Source organism: Notolabrus celidotus, chromosome 4, assembly GCF_009762535.1.
Source record: "Notolabrus celidotus isolate fNotCel1 chromosome 4, fNotCel1.pri, whole genome shotgun sequence".
NCBI classification, from domain to species: Eukaryota; Metazoa; Chordata; class Actinopteri; order Labriformes; family Labridae; genus Notolabrus; species Notolabrus celidotus.
The window spans coordinates 11,887,710-11,914,399 of NC_048275.1; the positions used below are offsets into that span (position 1 = coordinate 11,887,710).

The window sequence follows — 26,690 nt, forward strand, 5'->3', positions numbered from 1 at the left end:
GTGCCAACTGGCAAGGGTAAAAGTCTTCAATTGTTTAGTTAACTTAACATGCACATCAATGGTTAATGGTTCAATACCCAACTGGTGTCCCGCTAAAACCCGCTGTGGCTGATAGAACTCTTTCTGTAAGGTGTTCCTCTGTGCTGCTGGACGGAGTACAGGTAGTAAAGTTAAAATTGATCAGTTCAGCCTAGATTCTATTTACTGGTAAGAAGTCAGTCTCACGGAGTGTTTCGTGTTTGTTCTGTGGGTTCACAGAAGTCGGGTTTATATTGAAGTGCCTCTGCTGCTGCCTGCTCTTGATCTGTCAACAATGAGCGCTCATCTCCTGCTGTAAACGGCATTAAACAGTGTCAGTGATGGAGTTTAATGGGTGTTTATGCCAGGTAAACAGTGATAGAGAACAGATCTCAGAGTACCCTGCAGTTGTGTTAGTTCATTAGAGGGGAAATGGGATGCTTCTCACACACATAAATACAGAGTGCACACACAGTTCCCAGTAACACACACATCCTCCAGCTCCTTAACCGAGATTTTAAGATCCTTTTGTCAGCTGAGGCTTGGCACATGATGCAGTGTTTTTCATCTTTGTCACGCTGCAACATATTCTGATCATTCTCCCACTGCTGGAGGCTTTAGTTTGTGAACATGATGAGGGTTTAAGTCCAGACATTAGAGGCAGCTTGACTTGACTGCAGTTACTCATATGATTACACAAGATAATGAAAATGAAGAAGGCTTTAACGCCTCCTGTTGCAGAAACACTGCACATAAGCTAGATGTAATGCCCTTTTATTGTCTTAGACAACATGTTAACTAATATTCTGACATCCTCAAAGCCTTGACAAATAAGCCATGGCTTTTATTTCTGCTGAAATCAATAGCTTTTTCTGTTGTGGCTATTTTGCCTGCCCCTAAGACAGTCTGTGGTACTTTGTACTGACGTGGCTTTTAGAGTTGATCAGATGGTCAATACTGAGGACCTTTGGATGGTCGCCTACCTCATCTGAAGGGTCAAGCAGTGATGAGGCCGAGCTGTGTCTGGATAAGATGCAGAGTGGGTTAATCACTTACTTTACGACACACAGGCCTGCAGTGTTAATAATCACATGTGCTAACATTCACAGGAACACACCCACAAACCCAGCACAAACACAACATGTACATGCACATTGCTCACACGCCCTCAGTAACCCCGGAGCAGTGACGCAATCATGAACCGAGCGTGACTCCTGATGTTCACTCTTTCCTCTGAAATACCTTTCAGTATGTGGCTTCAACACTCCACAGCTCAGTCAAGATTGGAGCTCTGATAGAAGTCTTGACTGTGAAGTAACACAGTTTAACTTCTTAATAGCTCTGTTTAGAGATTGGTTACTTCAAGATCTAAAGAAAGCAGATTCTTAGTTTTCACATGCCGTAATATTTTCCACAGCCCTGAACGTGGCTGCAGCAGATGCTCATGCCATGCTGGGAGGCAATCTGTTGTGCTGTGTGCCGTGACTGTTTACAACAAGCTGAATAACTGTGTTCTAGCCAAAGCTTGTTGAGTCACCTCTCTCTCTTGTTTCTTTCCCCGTGTCTCTCTGTCTCAGGTGGTTCCAGAAAGTGGGTCGGTCAATGGCAAAGGCAAGGCACAGATGGATGAAACCCACACGGCAGCAGCAGAGGAGGATGAGGGGGAGGAAGGCCACATACCTCATACACAATCTCCCCATATCACCCACTCGCTCAACCACAACCTGGCCTCGGACCAAGACGGATGGCCAGCACTTGTTAAAAGAGAGCCTGGGCTCGAGCTGACCGACAATGCACCTCACCAACATGTATGCTCTTCTATGACTTTTCCAAACGGTTCTGCTGAGAACCTGACAAAACCTCATGGTGCTAACATGACCACTGGGTCACAGCCTCATCTGAAATCTGCATTTAAAAGGACTACAACTGCATCAGAGCCTCAAAGGACTATAATAGCTGCAACCCCAAAAGGAGGCTCTGAAAGTGGACTCAAGGTGCCTCAAGATGACACGTCAGTTCCTCTGAAGAAGATCAAACTGGAGGAACCGTGGATGTGGATCTCTGAACGGGCCCCCTCTAAGCTGAGTGATGACGATGAGGTCTGCGAAGACCCGCTATCCACGCTTGCGGCGGTCGTGTGTCTTTCTGTCACAGAGAGGAAAGGACTGGAAGAGAAACTTTTCAGCTCACGTTCTCCTATTCTTTGCTCCGTCAAAACAGAGCCACCAGATTTGCACTTCATAAAAAGAGAGCCCCAGGACTTTTGTCAGAAAAGCACTCCAGTCAGCCTGCAAAGGACTTCCCAGCCTGTGAAAATTGAGCCTCCTCCAAGTGTCTTACAGCCGAGCATACAGTCTTTGGCAGAGAGGAGAAATCTTAGTTTTGAACAAGCTATTGCTATTGAGGCCTTGACTGAACTGGCAGATATACCTCAAAGCGCCCCAGGGTCCATTAAAAGTGAAAGTAAGTGTGAACATCCTGTTTCTACTTCTGCCCCATTTTCAGCTTCTAATACAACCCTGCAAGAAGCCAAACCTTCAGCAGCTATCCACTACAACAAAGTCTCTGTCATCAGCTCACCACTTCATCAGATGTCAGTCATACGCCCTCCTGTGGCCAGACAAGGGAATGTCATCCAGTGCTCCAAGGGGTCCGGCTCATACCCAAAGCTGTCTCTGCAGGATCTTCTAGACGCCAGCTCAGATGGTGATAAAATGACCCCAAGTAGGAAAGAGAACGGATTTGGTTCTTGTGTTATGAAGTCGGAAAGCTGCTACAGAGATCCGAGTGACATGAAGTTCAGAAAAGATCATGATCGCTTGTGTGGGGACGACAAAGACAGGGTTGTTAGTAAAACAGGGAGGAACAGAGATGAGGAGGAGGTAGCCGCTCAGCTTGCAGACCTCGCCTTCATCATTCAGTCACGACACAACCTGCACTCAGAGAACAACCCCCCGAAAGGAACGCCTGTGTCTGCCATAAAATACAATTACAACTCACAGCTTCCACCCAGTCAGAAAAAGACCCCCACGAGGAAACCAAAAACTACGCCCTCCAAGCCCAGAAAGAAGAAGGTTAGTGATGGAGGAGTCAACGGCAGGACCCCTCTATCAAAGCGCATGCATAATGGAGAGATGCCACATGGGGGCAGAGGCCAGAAGATTCTCCATCAGGGGAAATCAGGCCATCACCATAAGAGGAACCTATTTCTGCCTCAGACTCAAATTGACCTGAAGAGGTACCTGGCTGAGGCTGAGGAGGAGAGGAGGCAGTTCATCCATCACAGTCATGCATACAATTCAACGTTCATGGGGATGCAAAATCAGAACTTCACCACTAACACAAGGATCCAGCACACTCCTGGTCAAGAATACCAACCATGGTCCTTCTCGAATGGCCCAATCTATCAACACAGTCCATATAACGGTCACACTGCAGGACCGAGGCCAGAGTATGAAAGGACTTTGTTATCTCAGGTAGCGCAGCATGGTGCTGATCCCAACACCAGCACAGCAAACCACACTTTCCCCAGCCACTCTAACGGGCACCACGGTCAGGCTAACGGCTTCTCAGGGGCTCAGAGGTCCCCTCCTCCGAGCCAGCAAGGCTACTACAAGCTGGAGAGGACAGGACCGGTCACTGTCCTGTCCACGGCTACTGATGGAGACTCTGCAGAGTCAACTCCGATCAAGAACAACGTCAACAGCTTTCTGGAGTCTCCTATGAGTTTTCTGGATACCCCGACCAAGAACCTGCTCAATACACCTTCCAAAAAACTGGCTGATCTTCCTTCCTGTCAATGCGTGGGTGAGTTGGTGCTACCTTAAATCTTTTAGAAGGCTGGAGCATCTGTGCTAGCATCACATGAGGTTATTTGTGACTGAATCACACTGCATTCTTTTCACCTCAGACGGACACTCGTTTTATGTTTCTTTCTGAAATACACACACACACACACATACACACACACACACACACCCACAAGCTGTGTCCTAATTCAGGGGCCAATTCATGCAAAAGGAGGCCACATTTCTCTGCCATATTTGGAGGCAGCTTTGGGATACTTTGTGCAGCCTTGGTTTTCTGTTTTGAAATATTCTTTCTTAAGATAAAGACTTTCAAGATGATGCCCCCTGACATGATGCAGCCGTATTTGCTGTGTATTTCAAATTTACATTAATATGTCTCTCAGCTTTTTGTTAACACATGGATGGAAAAATCACACCTGTGGCTTTTGTGTTAGGAATATTAAACCTAGTAGTACTTTGTGCTATTTGAAGCATGGTTCTACAGACCGTAAAGCTGCTGTGATATCTAAGGTTTTCTGTCTTTTTCCTGCAGATCAAATCATTGAAAAGGAGGAAGGCCCTTACTACACTCACCTCGGGGCAGGTCCTAGTGTTTCTGCAGTGAGAGAATTGATGGAGAACAGGTATAGTGACCACTTTGTCTACACTGTCTACATGTGGGTGTCTTTACTACCAAACATACTGATAGGTTACTGGTTAACCACAGGCTCTGTGCGGGGTGGGTTCACAGCAAAAGAGTCTGTCATTAAAAGGAAACATTGCTGAGCCAGCTCACACACTGCCCCTGTCTGAGCTACACACATGTACACAAAACACAACACAACACACACAGCATGTTGAAACAGGAAACCCCTGGAGCTGAGGCGAGGGGCCCGTAAACCAAGATGACAGTCTGTTTGAAACAACTTGAGGTCCATCAGGGTCCATCTGAAAGACACACTTCACTGAAAAATCTCAAATTACAAATGATTTTTAAAGATCCTGTAGGGAGTTTTTAATCAGTCATTAAACAGACTGAAAATGTCTGACCCACCAAAGCAGGCAAGACCATCTGCATGCTGAAGAAACACACCTTTTTAATATTCAGGAAATGCTCACAGTGACAGAGTGACACATTTTAACTGTAAAAAAAAAAGGCAGGATGTCATTTTTTGTTATAAAACACTACCTACACATGCAAAATGCACATCTTTATCCCCAGGGGCGCCAAATTCCCAAAGCTAAAGTTCCTTGGAGGAGCTTTGATCAAAGATATTTACATTTTGGCACCATCGGGCAGAAAAAATGTTTTTAATGTAACTCAACACTGCATTAACACTGTTTAAATGTAGAAGGCCTACTGGCATGCACAAAGGAAGATCAATTGCATTGATTCAAGCAGAAATATTAAATTGATAAAATACAGAGATAGAAGGATTCTGCCCGACAATGCTGATATTTGTATTGTAGTGCAGACTGCTGAATTGGTGCTTTAAACAGATCACTACAGTCTGTGTGTTGTTCTGATCACAGGCTCTCGTTCATTTGTTAAAGCTGTGTCCTCCTGTCACTTGTCCTCAGGTATAGCTAGCTGTGTAATGTAGTCTATAGGTGCTGTCAGTGGTGTGTGCTCGTGTCTATGATAAACATCTTTGTGTTTTTGATGTGCTTTGTTTGTCACAGGTATGGTACCAAAGGGAATGCAGTACGGGTGGAAGTTGTTGTTTATACTGGGAAAGAAGGAAAGAGCTCCCAGGGGTGTCCAATAGCTAAATGGGTATGTGGCTGGTGTCTGTGTTTATGTTTGTATCCTATTGTTCTGAGTGTGCATCCTGTATGTTAAAGTGTTCAAGGGAAGTCACTCTCAGATTCTTTTCCTCACCACAGCTATGCAAGCCCTGAGTTTTCCCCAAAAATGTCACCAGAACGAAAAAGATAGTCAGTTCCACTGTCGTCCCGAAACACAGAAACATCAAAGCTTACACCTACATTTGACTTTTATTAAGCTGTTGTCCTTAACTTGATTATTGTCTTGAAGTTACAATGCTTCAAATCTGCTCATCAATTAGAAGTAGTAGTAGTTTTTTCTGGTCTGCAGTGACAATGTCTTCCCACCAAAACACAAATACTGTCACATAAAAAGTTACAAATAAAAGCAATAAGGTGTTAAAGTGAAGTGAAATAGTGTAGGCTAAAGCTTGGGCTTATTATTCCTAACCCTTTTATTAAACTAGTCTGTTAGGCAATCTTTAAAATATTAAGTTTCAGAAACACCAAAACGAAAGAGATCAAAGTTCCAAACATTTCATAACAAAAACAAAAGAAAAGAAAGTGGAAGTTTTAAACTTCAAGCAAGACACAACCACAAGTCCCAATCTTTTCAAAAAGACTAATCATCATCATTTATCATAATCCGTCTTTTTGAATAGATTGGGACATCATTTATCATATGTGATAAGTAATATTAAGGATTTTAGCATATTTAAAAACATAATGGACAAAAGCATTCTGTTTTTGCTGTGTGTGCGAGTGTTTCAGTGCTGTCTGTTATAATTTGCATGTTTTCACATCATCTTGCAGGTGATTCGGCGAGGCAGTGAAGAGGAGAAGCTGCTGTGTTTGGTCCGCCAGAGGCCTGGACACTACTGTGACACGGCCGTGCTGGTGATCCTCATCCTGGCCTGGGAGGGAATCTCTCGGCCAGTGGCTGACCATCTCTACAAGGAGCTAACAGAGACCCTCCTTAAATACGGCTCCCCCACCAGCCGGCGCTGTGCCCTCAATGAAGAGTGAGTACCTAGTCTTCTTCACTCTTCCATCCCAGCTGTGTTTGATTCTGTATTTCCTTACCGCCGCGCTATTTCCACAGTCGTACGTGTGCGTGCCAGGGTTTAGACCCAGACACCTGTGGAGCTTCATTTTCCTTTGGCTGCTCCTGGAGTATGTACTTCAATGGCTGTAAGTTTGCCCGCAGCAAAGTGCCACGCAAGTTTCGCCTGCTTGGAGACTACCCAGAGGAGGTGAGGAACTGGTCCGCTTTAAAGAACAATTAAACAGGAATCAATTATAGTGAGCTCAGCCTTGTTGTATAGAGTTGTGAGATAATATTGTATACAGATCTGTTTTTTATCTGCAATAAAAGTAGCTTTATTTGATCAAATCTTTGCCAGATGTTTGTCTTGTTGTGGCATATGTTAAATAATACTCACATGTAGGGAGAACGGCAAGAGTTTTTATTCTCATCCCAACACTCATAAATCTCTGTTTTGCTTTAAGGAGCACAAGGTAGAGAGCAACCTTCAGAATCTCGCCAGCGACCTCGCCCCACTGTACAAAAGACTGGCTCCTGAGGCCTTCCAAAACCAGGTAAAGAATATTTAACATCTGATGACTTACATCTTATCTTTAAGCCCTTTTACTCCAGTGTGAATAGAAATCTACAAAATAGATTTTAAGTTGCTCCTTGTTTTCACACATACTCACATAGCATCAGTTATCTCCTCACCATTTAGAAAACACCTTCACATTTCTGTTGGTTGAAACCTTATTCAGCCTCCCTGTAGACTGAATAATGTGCAGCACCTCTCTTAGATATTTTACATGGCAACTTAACATTCATCTTTTTACAATTTGAAAACAAACTGAACTCTTACCATGTATTGCCCTTTCACCTCTCATAGGTGGAAAATGAGGCGACAGGAGATGACTGCCGGCTGGGCAGGAGGGAGGGGCGTCCTTTCTCTGGGGTCACAGCCTGTGTGGATTTCTGTGCTCACGCTCACAAGGACACTCACAACATGAATAACGGCAGCACTGTGGTAAGCAAGCGAAGACTGTGCCATGTAATCGCACCACAACTTGTGTCAAAAATAAATGACTCTTATGTTGGTTAATTCTCTTGAAGCTTTGATTGAATTTGGTCCATTGCTTGAATAAACAACTTGTCTTTTTCCTACAACCTTTTTCAGGTCTGCACTTTAACGAAGGAAGATAACCGTGCAGTGCGAAACATACCAGAGGATGAGCAGCTCCATGTTCTACCGCTTTACAGGATCTCTGACAGGGATGAGTTCGGCCATTTTGAGGGTCAGCTGGCAAAGATGAGAAGTGGTGCTCTCCAAGTTCTGTCTGCCTTTCCCCGAGAGGTGAGGGATCATTGAAGCAGAGTTTGTCACCTTTGTTATGTTGTTTGTCTCCTCTGCATAAATACATGTCAGTGTGTAGAGTTACTAAAATTAAAAGAAAGCATACAGAGGTTTGAGACCTTCGTTGCAGAAACAAAACAGTCTGGAAAGGTAACATGTTTACATCAGAGATTTGTATGTGCTTTTTTTCAGGTGCGTCTCTTGGCTGAGCCCGTGAAATCAGCCCGTAAGATCAGACAAGAAGCTCGTCAGAAGGCTCAGGCAGAGAAACTGGAGAAGAAGCTCGGTCTGACTCCTCTCACACCTGGGAAGGTGAAAAGTGAAACCCCCAACAAAGGTAGCTAAACCAAGTGTCTAGTCATATCATTGATATTTTTACATTAGTACTTTTGAAGAAGTGTAAACATGTTTGGTTTTCACATCAATGATATAGAAATATTTGTATTTTCTCTATCCAAAGCAGAGCCACAGGGCTTCTTCAGCTCTTACAGACCTCCACCCAGACCTGCCAGCGTTGGAAGATACCTACCAGAGGGGAACCTACCCAGCACTTATAACCAGAGCACCAGCAGCTACCCCACTCTGGATGCAGGGGTCAGCCCACAGAAGGAGGGCATCTCCCCCAACCAACATGGACTAGCAGGCCTACAGTTTGGACAGAATGGTGCAGCTCTTTATTATAAGACAGTGACTGACGCTGTGAATGGATATACTCCATCACCTGGTGAGCACAGTGTTCTATCAGAACGAATACCTCGACATAACGCCCTGAGTGACTACCCCTGTACTTTCAAAACTGAGCCCAACGAGGAGCACTGCTCTCCTCTGCGCAGACCCTCCCCCATCGGGAGTGCTCCTTCTCCCTCCTCCTTCTCCCCGAGACCTACCTCTGAGGGCCTCTTCAGCAGGCTCAATGGACTCCACAGGGCTGACGGCGATGTCAGGGGGGAGATCAGGGGTCATGACCTTCCTCTGCTGTCATCTCTCCCCCTTCCCCAGCAGACTCCCCCTCTCCAACCAGAGGAATTAAAGCAGGAGGAGGTGTGGTCAGATAGTGAGCACAACTTCCTGGACCACAATATAGGTGGCGTCGCTGTGGCACCATCACACGGATCCATCTTAATAGAGTGTGCCAGGCGGGAGCTCCACGCCACCACCCCCATCCTCCGCCCGAATCGCCGCCACCCCACTCGCATCTCCCTGGTCTTCTACCAGCACAAGTCCTTAAACGAACCAGGACACGGGATGGCCATGTGGGATGCAAAAATGGCCAAGCGTGAACGAGAGAGAGAGGAGGAGGCGGAGAGGTTAAGGATGGAGGACAGCATAGGAGCTGGAGGGGTGGAGCTGGAGGAGGAAATAGGCGAGGAGGAAGAGGAGGCAAAGAGGAAGATGAATGTCCCGACACGTCAAACATGGACTCAGCCGAGGGACAGCGTCATCACCATGTCCCCTTATGCTCTTACCCAAGTGACGGGTCCGTACAACCGCTGGACTTAGTCTACATGTTTTACACACACACATGCGCACACACAGAAAACTCCTACACCCTGTGCTTCTGCCTTACCTCAACTTCAAACTGCTACTCTCATTTTTACGTGGTTTTCATTGTGCTTTTCTAATATCTGTCTGTTTCACTTTGTCCTTCTTCTTCTCTGCCTTTGAGTGACGAGGAAGACCAAAGTTGGTTGGCTTTTTTAACTGTGAGTTTTGGTGTTGTTTTTATTGTAAAGAGATGGTGCTTTGAAGCATTTTTAAACTGGTTTTTATATACATGACTAAGAACAAAAAAGATGTGATTATTTATTCTGATCAGAACGATTTCTATTTAATTCCTGGTGTAAGCCTGTTTACTGCAAGATTTCTATGATAACCTTCATTATGTGTCAGATTCTATGTTGTACAGTAGCTCTTTATTTTCAGCCAGTGGTTCTCCTTTCTTGAGAGGAACCTCTTTGGCTTTTTACAATGGTGCCATTCTCACTGTAACCTTTGTTAAGCAAACTCATCGCATCGCATAATGTAGAAAACAAGACTAATAATGTGTATATATGTACTACAGATCGTCATATGTAGCATTGTGCTTTTCCTTCTGCTACCTCTGACGTCTGTCGGCGGGTGATGGAGGAAACACACTTGTATTTTGGTTTGTTGTTGTTTTTGTTTGCTTCCTTTGTGTCTGGATGGTTTGTCTTTTATTCACAGCTATGTGTGGCATATTAAGAAGCACTTTTTTTATTTTCCTTCACTTGAAAAGGTCCCAACCCATAGGCCTGAATATGTATGTACAGATAGAGATATATATGACAGCTAAGCATGAACCCAGTTTTATATTTACAGTATTCCTCTATTATCCGATTTTCATTCATTTGATTGAAAATGACATACATATCTCGTGAAATTCAGCATTATTATAGGAATTGGGAAATGCTGCAACATTGAAGTGCTTATTATTATTGGCACTTAGCAAATGTTCACCTTCTGGAAAAGAAATTTGAAAGTCTTTCCCGAGGCACACATGTGATGGTAGGATTTCATCCACTTACTGTACATTGAAATGGTGCTAATAAGACCTCTGTTTTTTACAGAAATCACAAAGTGTCTGCTATGTCAACTAAATTTGCCACTTTTCTGTGTCCATACTCTGAATAAGAAACTGTTTAGCCGGTGCTGACTTCTCAAACTTCATCTTTGACCTCTTTTCTGCATTTGTTGGAAAACCACTCAAACATCACACCCTGTTCAGACAATTTGCCTGAGACGGCCCTGGTGCTCAAGTCTTATAAAGACTTTGTTTACTGATCACTTGTTACAGGGTCTGAAAAGGAGGCTCACCTCCTGTTGAATCAAGATTTTTATTTTGTAATACCCATGAAAGAGAAGCGCTTCATTTCATCACAAAACCTTTCACACTAACGCTGGAGGAACGTCTCATTCATGCCCTTTGACCTTCGGTGCTACGAGATCAAGATGTCAGGGTTCACACAGTACATCAGTCTAACCTGATAAACTGATCGGTGCTTGCATGGTGCTTTTTGAAACTCAGCACACACTGGTCTAGCTACGATTGAGTTTGATCATTTCTTTTGTTGATATCAGACTGAGACACGTTTGTTACCCACCGTTTATCTTGATGTTAAGTACATGTCGAAAACAAATTAATGTGCAGATGTCCATCGATAATTCAAATGTCTTCCACAGATAACCAAACTGTCAATGCTCAAATATACACACAAAACAAGATGAATGTAAACTGTTTTTTAAAAAGCCGATTTAGAAAGAACATTTCTGAACACGATATCGTTGCATTATTAGTAAATGTTTCTATTGTTTGAATGAGGACGACGCTCAGTCCACACTGAAAGTCTTTGTACCAACGAGGAACTGACAACTAGCACCAGCATTAAAAAAAACCTGAAAAAAAACTTTTATTGGTAGAAAAGTTGTAAATATGTATGTGAACCATATTGTTTTTACTGTACTGTTAATGGTGTGTAGACAATGGATGATCTTGCTTATTTTGAAACTGAATTACTGTATGTTGCTGAAAGTATATCCAGTTTAGACTTGAGAAGAGACTCAATTTAGCATTCCTTTTATGGATGGCTGATCTCTTTCGGGATTGTGAAATAAAGTCATATTTATATTTTGGACCTGATCACCATTTCCTCTGTCCTCATTTGTTGTGTGTGTGTGTGTGTGTGTGTGTGTGTGTGTGTGTGTGTGTGTGGAGGGGAGGTTGTTGTAGGCATGAGCTGTCATCATGTTTTTATTCAAATATATGACATTGGCTGATCTGTTTTTATCAAACCGAGCAGAGCACATTTTATAGCCAATTTGGATTCAAATATATCCAAAAAGCCTTTGACTTTTTCTTCCTCTCTGAGTTTCCCACACTAGCATACTGTATGACTCACTGCTGAGGAATGTGTGTTGAGTCATTCAGACTTTGGCCTATTAATGTCTGAGCATGAATCATAACTTATTTTGTGCAATTTGTGTCCAGAACTGATAATTTGATGAGTTGTTTTTTTTTCCAAATGCCACTGATGATGAGGTTGAGATCATTTCCTACTGATTCAGTAAACTGAGTAGTTTATTGTGCTACTGTTGAGTCAAGAGTACTCCAGCTACAACAGCTGAATCAAACTAAAGTAATGATAACTACAGTCTAAATCCTTAAAGCTGGGGTTGGTAAACAGATTTAGATACACTTTTTGTTATATTGGTTAAAATGATCTTTATGTCCTGATGGCAATCAATACATAATGTGTTCTTAAAAAAGAGTGAAAAAAGACACTATCTACAGCCGGAGTAAACCTGGGAAAACACCAACCAATCACCGTTTTTGGGGTGCCAAAATTTTAAACCAATCAAATCCCGTCCTGTCGTTCTGCCCGCCTCCTGCGCGTACATTTCCCTGGCGTGTACTCCGAGTCCCCGTCCCCTGCCTCTGCTTCCCCTGATTTACTGCCCCATCTCGCTCGACCTCGGGCCTGTCCCCTCTGACCCGATGAGGTGTTTTACTCAGGACTGTAGTCCGGATCAGAGTCTAAAAAGCTCTCACCACGGGGGCTCTGACAAGCAGAAGAATGAATTACATTTAGTAAGTCCTACAGAAAATGTAGATGTGCTGTAGCGTCCGTCCGCATGCTGTAGGGATGACGAGCCGATTCGTGAACACGTTGATCTTTAATAACCGGTCACTGTCGGTCGTGATCACACCAACCAACAAAGCAAATGTTTGAATGAATGAAAAACTTCTCTTGTCTCTCCTCTCTCCCGCTCACACACTCTACACCCATAGTCTACACCTCTCCTGATGCCTTCACTGACTTTTAACACTGTAGGAATTAAGAACATCTACACTGAACACGTCTAACAAACAGTAGAGCTGTTACAGTATTATATGTGTTATAACTTTTCTCCTGATATCGTGTCACCAGTACAACTGGATAATGCTAGCATGACAGCTGTGAGTACTAACAGCAGCCATATTTATTTGTGTTTTTAACTTTCGCTATGATAATGTTATTGTGAGGACTGGTTTTGAATCAGTCACCATCATATGGTCGCAAATCAGCGGCGCTCGTGCATGTGAGCGGGGGGGGGGGGGGGGGGGGACTACCAACCCCAGCGTTGCTCTACGGTGTGTATAATAAAAGTGACATCGAGTGGTACAATTATCAACTACAACATATGTTAATCATAGGAGGGCAAATCTTGGTCATCATATTTTTCCAAAGGATTTAATCTCACGCGGATATCGCGTTGCAGACGTCATATAGCTGGGAGGACCCTCTGTATCTCCCTTTTTACAGTCTATGGTATCTCCTCATCATCCCACTTTTCAAAACGCCGCGCCATGGCAGCCGATATACTGTACGGAGGACTTTACACCTACTAGGACCCAAGTATAAGAATTAAGTTGCAACTTAGGCTCACCTTGGAACTATCTCAGCTGGTGCAACGCCCAAAACGTTAGTAGAGTGTAAACTCCATGCTAAATGAGAAGTTACGTTCAAACTAGGCTACGTTTGAACTTACGCACAGCTGGTGCAACAGGCTGCAGGAGTTTAGTCACATTTGTAGGTTTTAGAAAATTCTATGACCCATGATTATAGATATTGCCTCACAACCACCAAGATGTTGAGAAAAGAAGCACTGAAAAAGACTATTACTCTGAGTTCCACAGTGTAAAGCTGGCTTGATCTAAAATATAACCAGGACAGAGCTTGAAGAAAACTGTTAAACTAGATAATAAATTAACAACATATTGTATAGATTAATATCAGAGCATACTGACTTCATCTTGGATCATTGTCGTGTTATATTACAGGACCACAAACAGCCTGCAGAGTCAAAAGAGTGATGGTAGAAGTACAAGGATCTCTCACCAATGTAAACCTAGCAATACCGAGGTGTAAAACTACCATGTGACAAGTACAATCATTCAAACTTTTAATTAAATACAGAGTAAGTGAATATGAATGAACATGTATCATTACATATTTGTGATGATTTAAATGTACATCACTTTGATTGATGCAGCTGGTAAAGGTAGAGAAGTATAGTCATATAGATTTAAAGTCTGTCAGTACTTAAGAGTTTAGTCAATATATTTTAACTTGCTGGAAGTTGCATGGCATGTTTGTTTTTGTTGTTAGGAATGGTCATGACAACTATCTATGGCAATGATTAGTTACAGGGAAACAGAATTCAAACAATTGTTTTTGGTGAAACAAAATGATCTCAAGCAGATATAACGTTTTTTGTGGCCCTCTTTGAAAAAAGTTTGGACACCCCTGGCTTAGGGCCTCTGTATCTGTGCCCATGTCCTGCCAGTGAAAAGTGTTTTTATATTTCATTAATTTATTTATTTTGAAAACTATGGTCATTTTTTGTTAGTAGTAAGTGAAGGTTTCTGTTTTAATTTCAGCTTGTAACACAACAGTTGAATGTTAGAGATCCACATTTTGCCCTGTGTAATTTCTTATAAGGAACTTATATTCTGTGAAGTCGCCCACCACGTCGAACTGGACTGAGGCGGCTTCCGTAGGAGTGTGAGTGGTTGGAGTGTGACGCAGAAGCGCTGAACGGGCAGAACATTTCTAGTGTCAAGATGGCGACATCGGAGCCGGTAAGAGAGACAAGAGATAGCTTAAAATCGACTAATGTGCACGGAAATAACGGCTGCATCCTTACTATATCTAACGATTGTATTATATAACCTCGCTCCCTGAAAGCGGGACCTTCTAATTTAAAGTGCTGACTGTGTTTCAGTGAACAGATGTGTCAGTTCGCGTGGATCACAGTTAGCGTTAGCATGCACAGCAATGTGATGGATGAGGAGGTGCCTGACTTTGTTGGCAGGGAGGGACTGACTGGCTGGACGTCGTTCATTCAAACTCCAGCAAATGATTTGTTTTAATCTAGTTTAAAATAAGGCACACGAATACGCGCTGAGCAACAACTAATAAGTAAAAACGATTACACTGTGATGATAATTAAATTTCTAATAATCTGGACACGTGTGGGTCTGCTTGTAGCTAGCTTAGCTTGTCTGCTAAACTAATGCTAGCGATGTTAACCTTATTCATACTATAGCTTTTATGTAATTATGTCTTTATTAGTGTTCCCAACCTGACTGTGTCTATTTTAAACTATACCTCACAGAGTTGATCACTGCTGTCACATATTATACAGTATAACTTCATCAGCCTGCTTTAGAGAAAATCCCATATAGCATGTCTTGCGTCTCTTGTGCGGATAAAAGGGAGTTGCTGCTGAAAAAAAACTGAACTTCAATGAGAAAATGTTTCCATTTCAGGTCTATAATCTTCATAATGTGTGATCTTGTTCATGTGGACATGCATTTATTTTTGCATATATGAAAGTTACTTCTAGAAGTAACATTATGACTTCATTTGAATCTGCATTTCCTGTGTTTGATAAGAATGAATATTAGGGATGTAACGATACACCCACGATTCGATTCACTCACGATTCTCTGAATATGTTCAAGAAAACTGGATTGAACTCAAATTTAAATAATTTATTTTATTTCAATTCTCCAATATGGATAGTTGCAGTATATATTTTTTCTCTTACATTTCTTTGTAAACAAATGTAGTGTTGTAACTCAAATAAAACCACTGCACACTTTTTCAGTACCTTGCAAAAAAAACTAAAAATGACCGTACAAAAAAACCTTGCTGGAAAATTTCAGAACAATTATTGAGAAATGGAAAGTGAACGATTCCCAAATGAAAGTATTTAATATTAAAACAAATAAGGTAAATCTCTTTAAATTAGGGATATAAATTTCAAGTATTCTCCTTGATCGATTTTTGGAAATGTTAATGATCAGTTATTGTTTAACCATTAAAAAATGTGAGCGTTTTCCATGTCAAAAATAATGCCAAATATCTTTTATTTCCCCCTAAATCAAATTTTCATTCATGACACAATGTATATAACTGACGGTATTAAACAGCTACGGATCATATTGAGGTGTTCAAAATGTTAACACACTGAATATTAACGTGAGGAGCAGGCTTATAAATAATCTCTGTGGACGCATGGTGATGGAGTGAAGACTCAGACTACAACATGTGGATTTACTACAACAGCACAACTGAACAGGATCATATTTTGGACTCACAGTGTCCAGTTTTCTGTCTACTTGTTCTTACTGAGAAAAATAAGCATGTGAACGCAGTCATGTGTCAGCCGGGAGCACAACCGGGTCAGAATAAGAAGAACAACACCTTAAAACACCTCCACTCAGCGAGTGACGAGAGAGCAGCGCAAGAGACTTAATGATGTTGATCAAGCGGACAATGATGCAGATAGCGCCTCTACTGTTTAAAAATGATATCCCGATACAAATTATGTGGAATTGATTTTAATCCACCCTAATTTGTATCGATTTTTTACCGATTTGAGATATATCGTTACATCCCTAATGAATACACTTCCAAACTGAGATTCTCCATGATGCTGATCAATGGACATACAGAGACTAGACTGAAGGTACTGTGTATTCAGATCATATGGATGTAATATGTGTGTGTGTTTGTGTCACCATCCTCAGAAAGCACCAGAAACAGAGGATCAACCGACTGAGAGCCCGGTCGTTGCAAATCCTGAGCAGTACATCAAGCACCCCTTGCAAAACAGGTGAGAATTAACCAGCTGCTGTTTTTGACAGGATGCATCAGTCTTCTGACATTAGCAGAGATTTAGACTACAATTGCAGGACTCAGTTTGGCACATAAAACTGTAATGCTATCTCTGCCACAAACTCTACTGCTGTTTTTAAAGGCCTCATTTTTTAGTGATGTTTTGCCTGAAATAGACGTAAAAATACAGACAAAGAAACATGAAAGATACATTGATATTGAGGCCAATTACTAAAAGGATACAAGTGATGTAAGTCAGGATAGAGGATGGAACAATCTAAATCAGGCTATGCTTTGTGGTGAACCAAAGGCATTAAAACTTGAGTAGAAAATGCTTCATTACAGGGACCCTGAGGATTAATGTGTACTGAAAAAATCCCAGTGAATTCTTTTAATAATCACATATTGTTTTTAAAGAGCTTAGAGTACCACTGTGAGCTGGTATATATAATTTTGATTTGTGCTGTAACAAACAAAAGACTGGCATAAAGGAAATGCTAACCACAAATGCTTCAAGCAACGTCTGTTTTTAAATGTAAACCAGTATAAAAGATTCAGCTTCCTACACTGCATGTTGGTGTTGTACAGTAATTGTTGTTCACTATTGTCCTTTGATAATGTAATCACACTCGTTTGCTAGTGACGACCCATTCAGGTGCATTTCACAGTTGGTTTAGTAAACGCTGAGTAGTTCACTTAGTAAGTCGCGTCTAGAACATTCCGCTTGTTCAGTCCAGCCTCAGAGTTTAAGGTTGTCGTGTCTGCTGCTCTGTCCGGGCCCTCGTTGTCCCGCCGCCACGCTGGTATTCTGTACCTGATATTATGACATAATGTGGTTGAGTAAATGCATTGTCATTGCTCCACTGTGACACTTTCTGTGAGCCAGGCTTCAGTTAGAGAGCTACATGTCATCGCCCCTATCTGGTCTCTCAACTGTTTTTCACCATATATATTTAGACTCTAATAGGAACACCCAAAACTATAAGTATTTCACTGTTTGGGTTTGTGTTGTCTACCTAGGGTAAAGTAGAACTTAATCAAGTGTTAAATATTTTATTGAACAATCAGTTCTTTCATGAATGTTGAGTTAAATATTACTCATCCCCTGACCCAACCCATTCAAAAACTAACAAAAATGCAATCCAACAAAGTCCCATTCAAAATGTTAAAAAAAAAAGAGCCGCTCTCCCTCCAAAGAAGTCCCATTCAACATGCAAATAAAAAAGCATCTTCTTTCAAGCTTCTCAAGCCTAGCCTCTGCATGAGGCAAACCCTTTCATGCAATGGGCTCTTCCTGCGTCTCATCAACATCCTCCATGTCCACTTCCTTACTACTTTCCTTACTTCACTTGATGTAGTCCACAGGCTCAAATGTGTGGCTTCAATAGTCCTGTCCTCTGGGCTCAAAAGTGTGGTCCAGGATTCTAGAAATTAATTGTGCATGTAGGGGGTGGCGTGGTCTCAATAGCCCTGCAGTAAGCAGTGTGCTATGTGCATGTGATTGAGGAATAGCATATATCTATATTCAACTGTACCTGCATGAAATCTGGCTGTTTCAATCAGGATTATTCTAAAATATATTTTCCCCAACTATATGTAAGTTCCCTATTAAGAGCCAACCTTCAATTGAGTAGATTCCTGGTTTATTCCCCAAAATTAAACAGCAGTAACATCTCTGGCTGAAATCAGCACCTTTTTAAAAACGATTCAACAAAAGTTAAACATTGTGACCATCATAAAGAGGAGATTAATTACAATACTGTCGTATTTAACTGCATTAGTGTTTGCTAAGTGTATTTAATAAACTGGTAACTGGGAGCATGTTGTTGCATATTTCAAGTCAAGGTTTTTGTTTGACTCTGCAGCAGACTGACAAATATGTCAGGTGATAGTTTGGCAAGAATGTCAATTTTAAAGAAGAAAAAATAAATTGTATCCTTCAAGTAGAAAGAGAAACAGCTCCCTGAATTCAAACCATCAAGGATGCATGTTTACTCTGTCTGGACAAAGCATGCAAACTCACAGGACTTGAAATAGCCTCAGTGACTTGTCCTCGTGTATGAAGGTCAGGAGTTTGGCTGTAATCACTCTGTGATCTGTGAAGGTACATTTCAACAGTTCAGTCTGCACATCTCTATTACCAGGCGGTAACATAAGTCCGAGTTATGCTCTCTTTACAGTACGAGCAGTGTTACTTAGTTTTTGTAAGGCACCGAAATGAAGAGAAACCAACAGCTGTGGGACGTTTAGAGAAACTTTCAGAAGTACACTTTGAGAGTGGTATGCAAATATCATCTTGTGTTATAAAGGTCAATCTACAGTTACACTTATTGTTCAGCTGTTATAAGCACAGACTGGCCAACATGTCATTTTAAAGTCAGGACTCATTTACAAAAGTTTTGGAGGTTAAAACGTATTTTCTTCCAAAGTATGATCACATTTGATTCTGATAGTTTTTTCTTCGTTTTGTGTGACTTGCACAAATTTAAGCTTTTTAAAGTAAAAAAAAAAATCACCATGTCAGGACTTTCTGGGGGACAGGGTTGCAATTACGAATTACATTTTCTTTCTAAATATGGCACCTGGAGACAAATTAAATGATCAAACCTTTAAAGTTAAAAATGCTGAATAATTGTAGGAAAAAAAATGTATTTACAAATCTCTGAGCCTAAAGTGATCACATGAAATTACTTAATATGTTCAACCAACGGTCCAAATCTCTCCCATACTTCACTACTGTAGTAAATGACAAAGACAAGCAGCAATCCCCCACATTTCAGACGCAGAAACTGCAAATACTCTTAAATTTAGCTCGTAACAGGGGCGCTGGTGGCCTGGCAGTCAAGGTGCCCCACATGCTGAGGCTGCGGTCCTTGTTGCGGGGGTCGCCGGTTCGATTCCCGACCGGTTGACCATTTCCTGCATGTCTTCCCCCACTCTCTGCCTCCCATATTTCCCATATGTCCTATGGAATAAAGGCAAAAGCCCCAAAAATATAACTTTAAAAAAAAAGTTTCACTCATAACATGACCAAAATGATTAGTCAGTGTTCAGAAAACTGCTCTTCTTTTTTGTTTGGTTAATAATTTGATCAACTAATCATCTCCAGAATACTGTAAAATGGTAATGTGACACTATGTCTAAATCATCTTTATCTATCATCTATACATCTCTCTCCCTCTGCCCTCCATACAGAATATCAACAAACAAATGAGAGGTCATTTAATATGTAATACAGACTTCATACCGTTCTTTGTTGAAGCTTGCTCAGCTTGCATCTAAACTTAAAATGAATGCCTCTTGGAGCCTCTCACTTAATCCCTGTTTAGCCTCTCGTGTTGGCCTTCATTTCAAAACTGCAGCCCACAATCAACAAAGATAGATCACCTGTGTTTTGCAACACAGTCCACCACCCACGCCTGAGGAAACAACTTAACTGGATTAGGATTGAAGTGTTTCTTCAGTTTCTACAGGGCCGTTTCTACAGGGCCGTTTCTCCAGTAATTTCTAAGTCCACTTCAAATGTTCTACTAGGTGCAGGTCCCTCTACAAATCCGTCATCGCCTTGACCTACTGTCTGCAACATTTACTCATGCTTTAACTGGGCATGTAAACAAACTTGTGTCCTCAGCTGGGTTCAACATCAGAGGAGTCACGCCTGTCTCGGCTCTCCAACCCGGTTGTGTAATGATGTGTGTCAGTGGAGTTGCTCCACTCTCTGATAGATCTCCGTTCGGTGTAGTAACATGTGTTTACAGCACATGGGCGGAGTTGATTCTCTGTTACTGTTATGAAGGGGGGGCACAGGGTTCAGCTGGTGTCCTCTCAGTGCTCCCTGGTAGCCCCACCCCTCCTGGGAACAGATGAGAGAATCACAGCAAACAAAGGCTGTATTTGTGGTGCTTATGATGGCCAGCTTTCTCTGTTCCTTTTCATTGATATGCAGGCTTTTGTCACCAGCTGTTGTGAAATAGGGTGAATGTGTGTATCTAGGGCTCAGGACTGGGCAATACGGCCTAAAGTAAAGCACTTTTTTGTAGTTTATACCCACTGCACTTGATATAGGATCAGTATTTTTTCCCCACTCTGAGTATTCTTCCTTTGTGCACATAGGGGAACTTCGGCTTTATAGAAAACCTACTAGTAGTCCATGTAATATAAGTAGTACCATGAAATATAACCCTCATGGCACCAATGTCTAACTGGGTCAAATCCTCTGGTAGTATGAAAAACAATTACTTCTCTTAACACCTTCATGTTGTTATTGCAGCTAATGTGAGGTGCTTTGTGTTGTTTTAGGCAGCTGCCTGCCTTACAGTTCTACATGATTCTCCAACTCTGCTGCATGCCTCTGTTTACACTGCTAGAACAGATGAGTCTAACTGCTGCGTACTGTTGCCACAAACCAAAGACAAGCTCTATAGCAGGCAGCCAACTCCTCACTTTTGTTAATGCATGCCACCATGTTGGTCCACCATGTTGGTACACCATGTTTCTGAAGGTAACCTTCAATTTGAAAGGTGTTCAGGAAGCAATGGTGACTCTGTATCACGCCAACCCAAGTAAAAGTGAAAATCACTTCTAATTTTTAAACATTTCTTTAACAAAATATTTGTCGAGCTGTGAAATGATTCCATTTTTAAATCATGACTAATTGCAATAGACCGTACAATACATGGACATAGTCGAGTAGTGATGCAACGCCTGCTGACTGCAGTCTGATTAGCTGCACTTGTATGCTTAGCTCAGAGCTGGAAGCTGAAACTCAGAATACTCTTGTGATATTTGATTCCATTTGATGCAAAGTGCACATTACTTTTGACTTATCCACTGAGCTTTCCGCGAGCTTTTCACAGAGAAATGTGCCGTTCAAAAGCACAGTGGTGTTCAGTCACAGCCACAACTGGAAGAAGGAAGCAGGAAGACACTGCAGCGGTTGAACTATGGTGTGTGGAAAGGGACAAAATAGAACAAACCTGGGAAAAAAATCACATCTTGATTTTGGATCGTCGTAAATACCATTAACCCTGAAAACACTAAACCTTTTCATCAGTTGTTAAATTCAGTCTTTCCCCTCTTTGCATCATTCCATTGATATCCAGCAAAACTTTTCCTTTTGTGTTGTTCAAAGTACACTTATCTACAAAATGATGAAATTGTTTTAATCATGTTAAAGACCCTGCTAGAAGTTTTGATACCGAGCCAATAAAAACCATAAATAATGCAATTATTTCTGCAAGCTTTGACTTACACAACACTCTCTATTCTATCACTGTGCTGCTGTTTATTTTTGTTACACAATAGTTTACTCTAAAACCAGTAGATTCTGTGAGGTGCAAACTGGTTTTAGTATTTGATTTGTATGTCATATTTACCATTCATTACCCTATAACTCATTTAAAGCAGCATCAAATACTGAGGATGATAGTAATGATATTAGAGCAACGTCAGACTTTTGTCGTTTTTACGCATTTTATTTGAGTACTAAGTGTTTGGATCTTTGTGTTTCCCTCTCTCAGATGGGCCCTGTGGTATTTCAAAAACGATAAGAGCAAAAGCTGGACAGAGAACCTGCGTCTCATTTCCAAGTTTGACACAGTGGAGGACTTTTGGGCGTAAGTTTTCTCTTCTTATGTCTTCTGTAATGTCAGTGCATGTTGTCACTCTGTTAAGAATGTTTAATTAGATTTATTCTGCAGGTTTGAATGAATTACAAAGTCAATGTTTTATTTAACCCTGCAGAGGAAGCACACATCACGGTGTTCTGTAAAGCTTCATTAAGATGACATGGTGTTAGTTTTAGTTTGTAAATACTTTGTTTACACCTACTTTTTGGGCTTTGTTGTATTTGTCTCACTCATTGTTTCTACAACTCCAGTTAAACCAGTCCTCTTCTACATATGATAAAGAATTATCAATGTCTGAATGATTTTACACTACCTATGAACTTAAACCAGTCCTCTTCTACATATGATAAAGAATTATCAATGCCTGAAAGATTTTACACTACCTATGAACATAATCTAGGTTGGATATGATAGCATCTACTTTTCTGGGATATGCAAACATCTGAAATAGAAACATGGCTGCCATCTTTTCACCAGAACCTGCGGCACTTGCAGGTTTGACTACCTGTGTGAAAGAGGCTCAGCATAAAGCACTATCCAGTGTTGAAGTAAAGTTGAAGTTGTCCCTATAATTGATCCATACACTTTTCTGTTTATGTTACAGGTTATACAACCACATACAGCAACCTAGCAAACTTGGCTTCGGCTGCGATTATTGTTTATTTAAGGTGAGTTTTGAATCTGTTACATGTGAAATCAGACTCTCTTGAGCAGCAGGGTTTAAGTCCACACTATAAGCCACACTTTGCTAACAGCTCTTTCACTTTGTCCTGTAGGATGGGATCAAGCCGATGTGGGAGGACGACAGGAACAAGCTGGGGGGCCGATGGCTGATGACCCTCAACAAACAACAGAGACACAATGATCTGGATCGTTACTGGATGGAGACCGTAAGATGACTGTCTCATATATAACCTAGATATCGTACATGGTGGTTAATCATAATAAAAAGAACTCAGTGATTCACTGTGTGTGACGTTTTGTTTGTTTTGCAGCTCTTGTGTTTAGTCGGTGAATCGTTTGATGAGGCAAGTGAAGATGTGTGTGGAGCCGTGGTCAACGTCAGACCCAAGGGTGACAAAATATCCATCTGGACAAGCAACTGCCAAAACAGGGACGCCATCATGACGATAGGGTGAGTTAAAGAACTACTGTTGTTGAGGAACAGTTCAAGGGATGGAGAGAGGACAATAAAAGAATAGGAGCTCAGTCAGGAGAGAAGGGGCCTCATGTACAGAGGCCAAGTCCTGGACCTATTGACCAGGGGCTTGCCTCTGACCAGTGGGTGTCTGGTGCCTGTCTAGCCCATTTTCTCCTCCCTAGAGATCCTTTGTTAGCTGTCCTTTCAAATAAAGGCAAGGGCCAAAAAAGCACTTTTCAATTTACTCTTTTCAAAACAGGAGAACAAAGTGCTCTTCAAAAAACACAAGACACAATCAAGAGTTAATCAACTTAAGTCAAAGGCAAAATACGAGCACACAACACACACAAGTCAAAAAACAACAAAGGTTAAATGGGGTTAACATATCTAACACTAAAGTTGTAATAAAGTTGACTTTCAGCTAAAAGAGAAGTCTGTTGTAAGGAGAGTTAAGATGTGGTTTAAAAGAAGAAACTGTTTCTGCTGATCAAATTTAAAGGGCAAGACTTCCTGTGCATCACCCTTTGACCGCAACCTTGACACTGGCACGGTTAGCAGGACTATAACGGCCAATCCAAGAGGAGATTTGTTTGGACAAGATAGCATCAGTGTCCTTTGTTGGTCACTTTCACTTAGTCTGACCACAGGGGCCTTACATACATGTTTTGAACCTACTTGGTCCAGACAAACCAAGCTTTCTTAGGACACAACTATAAAGTCGGAAGTCTCCGGAAGCTCCGGAAGTCATATGCCGAAGTGTCCTTGAGCAAGACACTGAACCCCGAATTGATCCCTCTGTTGTTCAGAGGTGTGTGAATGTGTCCGAATGAGATTAGCTAACACTGATGGTCCCTCACTGTAGCAGCCTCTACCATCAGTGAGTGAATGAGTATGAATGGGTGAATGTGACAAATAGTGTAAAAGAGCTTTGAGTGGTCAGAAAGACTAGAAAAGCGCTATATAAGTATAAGTCCATTTATCAAATTACCTCATACAACCCCACCTCAAAAAATCTGAACTGCCCCTTTAAGGTTTGCTAACAATGACTAACCACTAGATGGAGACACTAAGCTATAACGCATCCCTTGTACCTCTCTCTCTCTCTCTCTCTCTCTCTCTCTCTCTCTCTCTCTCTCTCTCTCTCTCTCTCTCTCTCTCTCTCTCTCTCTCTCTCTCTCTCTCTCTCTCTCTCTCTCTCTCTCTCTCTCTCTCTCTCTCTCTCTCTCTCTCTCTCTCTCTCTCTCTCTCTCTCTCTCTCTCTCTCTCTCTCTCTCCACAGTCAAAATTACAAGGAGCGTCTGAGCCTCCCTATCAAAGCTGTGATTGGCTACCAGTCACACGACGACACATCCAGCAAGAGCGGATCCACCACCAAGAACATGTACTCAGTTTGAACCACCCAACCCCCCCCAACCCCTCATTTCAACTCGCTGTAGATTTAAACAATTACCAAACCGCATCATCACAATAATAATTTCAGAGTTGTCGACTGTAGAGTCTTTTCCTTTTATTAAAAAGAGAATTGTTCATAGTGTGTACAGGCGGAGCTTCCCCAACATGAGAAATACGTGGGGAGATGATTCAATATAAGAGGTCAACAGAAAAATATACGCAAAAACGAATGATTTGCTTTTAGAGTTGAAGAGTTCTGTGATAAATACTAGTGATCTCCCCGTGCTTAGCTAAGAGCAAGCTTTTTTTTTCACGATTTAACGGCTTAGAGTTTAAAAACCGACATTTCTTCAGCCTTGTGTTTTGCTCATGTTGAGTTCTCACTCTTTACATAAAGTGTTTCTCACCTCACGGGAAAAGACGGTACGCGACTTATCCTCACTGAACAAATTTTAAGGGCAATTTTAACTTGATTTATCCGGAAGTGTTACGCATGAAGAATCTACAGTATCTTTAAGGTGTGCTAACGCCGTGGTCACACTCCAACATGTAGGGTTTGGATTTAAGGCCACTTGTTGTTTCAGCCACGCTGGAATTGTAGAATATTGCTTGTAGTACTTTTTGAACTTTTTTTCCTACCCCTTACATTTATTTATAATGTATGCATTGCAGTTGAACTATTTAGATGAAATACAACCATGAAACTTGTTTTTTTTTTTTTTTTCAATTTGATTTTTATTTTTTCTCTTTTTTTGTTATAAAAGTTAATAATGTGGACTACTGCATACAGGTTACATTTTTTACAGTGTACTATACGGTAAGAATTCTGACAGAATTAGGTGTGCTTTTCACTGTTTCTTCCTAACAAAAACTGTAGATAATGTCACACTCCTCTCTTGGTTGATGCAAAGGAAAGATGATATTCATTGTGAAATGATTTTGCTCATAATGTATCTTTATTATTTGTAATTCCAGGATGTATATTACCTTCTTTCAAGTAAAGGTTAAGTGCTTTGCATTAAAACCAAAACCATGGCGTCTCATTTTGTGAAAATGTGTGATTCAAACAGAGTAAAGTGTGTCAGTCATGTATGGTATTAACTATGTGAATTCTAAAATATACTGTTGAAAAATAAGACTGAACCTACTGTAAAGTAACACTGTCTAAGCCTCAAGGGGGCAGCAGAAAAGGATATCAAACTACTGACATCACCAGAAAGATCCTTGGGTGTAGTGAGCTTGTTGTTAATCTGTTGACTATTTACACCTCTAAAATTTTGGGATCAACATCGTTCAGTCACGGAGCTGCAGGCTGATGGTAATTGTTATCATTGGGTTGCTAAAAAGAGCAGTTTCACATCATTTGATACACCTGTAATCAAAAACTGCTAAAAGCAGCTTTAAAGATCCTGAGAACGTGTGTTAAAGTTGTAACTGAAAGTATTTTTACGATGGGGCCCGTTGGCCTAGCAGTTGAAGAGCGTGCCTTGTGCGGGGGGCGTGGTCTCTGTCGCAGCCATTGCTGCAAGTCTTGCCCTCTCTGCTCCCCACATTTCCTGTTTCTCCTCAGCTGTCCTATCAATAAAGGTGAAAATGCCCTCCTGAAAAATATAACTTTAACAAAAGGTATTCCCACCATCACATAGTATATTAAAGAATGTCTTAATAAATTAAATATGTAGGTCCTCATGAGGTGTATACAAATTTGGGAAAACACCCTAGGATCTTATTTCAAAGTTTAACATTCTTAAAAACTTAGCTTACCAAGTAGAATACTGTTGTTACATTATACATCATTGTTGCCTTATCCTTTCTCACACAATCGAAACATTTTTTCCATTACTTTCATCCCTGTTGACAAGGATTTGCCTCATATCATTTGTTGGCATCCACTG

The 26,690-nt window shown here is 41.4% G+C and overlaps 2 protein-coding genes and 1 long non-coding RNA gene across 4 annotated transcripts in view; 2 read left to right on the forward strand and 1 right to left on the reverse strand.

The window, feature by feature from the left end:
* Positions 1–11,609, forward strand: part of tet1 (tet methylcytosine dioxygenase 1) — a 37,103-nt gene extending 25,494 nt beyond the window's left edge. Inside the window, exons 3-12 of one of the 2 annotated variants that reach the window (XM_034681734.1) lie at positions 1,596–3,825; positions 4,360–4,450; positions 5,490–5,583; positions 6,387–6,595; positions 6,676–6,826; positions 7,083–7,172; positions 7,487–7,624; positions 7,775–7,951; positions 8,144–8,288; positions 8,412–11,609. In XM_034681734.1, the coding sequence (XP_034537625.1) occupies positions 1,596–3,825; positions 4,360–4,450; positions 5,490–5,583; positions 6,387–6,595; positions 6,676–6,826; positions 7,083–7,172; positions 7,487–7,624; positions 7,775–7,951; positions 8,144–8,288; positions 8,412–9,451 (4,365 nt within the window). In that variant the 3' untranslated portion in view covers positions 9,452–11,609. The remainder of the gene's footprint in view (positions 1–1,595; positions 3,826–4,359; positions 4,451–5,489; positions 5,584–6,386; positions 6,596–6,675; positions 6,827–7,082; positions 7,173–7,486; positions 7,625–7,774; positions 7,952–8,143; positions 8,289–8,411) is intronic. The other variant, XM_034681735.1, reaches the window with a different exon arrangement.
* LOC117811457 lies at positions 6,121–7,639 on the reverse strand. The gene is made up of 4 exons (XR_004631005.1): positions 7,460–7,639; positions 7,290–7,370; positions 7,016–7,159; positions 6,121–6,842 (listed from the first exon to the last, which is right to left on the reverse strand). It is a non-coding gene; the product is annotated as an uncharacterized LOC117811457 (long non-coding RNA).
* A 2,847-nt stretch (positions 11,610–14,456) lies between the features above and the next one.
* Positions 14,457–25,825, forward strand: eif4e1c (eukaryotic translation initiation factor 4E family member 1c). Its single transcript, XM_034681736.1, has 7 exons — positions 14,457–14,591; positions 16,548–16,633; positions 22,155–22,250; positions 22,867–22,930; positions 23,039–23,152; positions 23,258–23,397; positions 24,683–25,825. The coding sequence occupies exons 1-7, from the start codon at positions 14,574–14,576 to the stop codon at positions 24,795–24,797; spliced, it is 633 nt and encodes a 210-aa protein (XP_034537627.1). The 5' UTR covers positions 14,457–14,573; the 3' UTR covers positions 24,798–25,825.
* Positions 25,826–26,690: the final 865 nt, after the last annotated feature.

Excerpts from the sequence above, each read along its gene's own strand:
- eif4e1c (XM_034681736.1), top strand. Across the intron at positions 16,634-22,154 it reads AAGCACCCCTTGCAAAACAG|ATGGGCCCTGTGGTATTTCA; the intron begins GTGAGAATTAAC and ends TCCCTCTCTCAG. Across the intron at positions 23,398-24,682 it reads GACGCCATCATGACGATAGG|TCAAAATTACAAGGAGCGTC; the intron begins GTGAGTTAAAGA and ends CTCTCTCCACAG.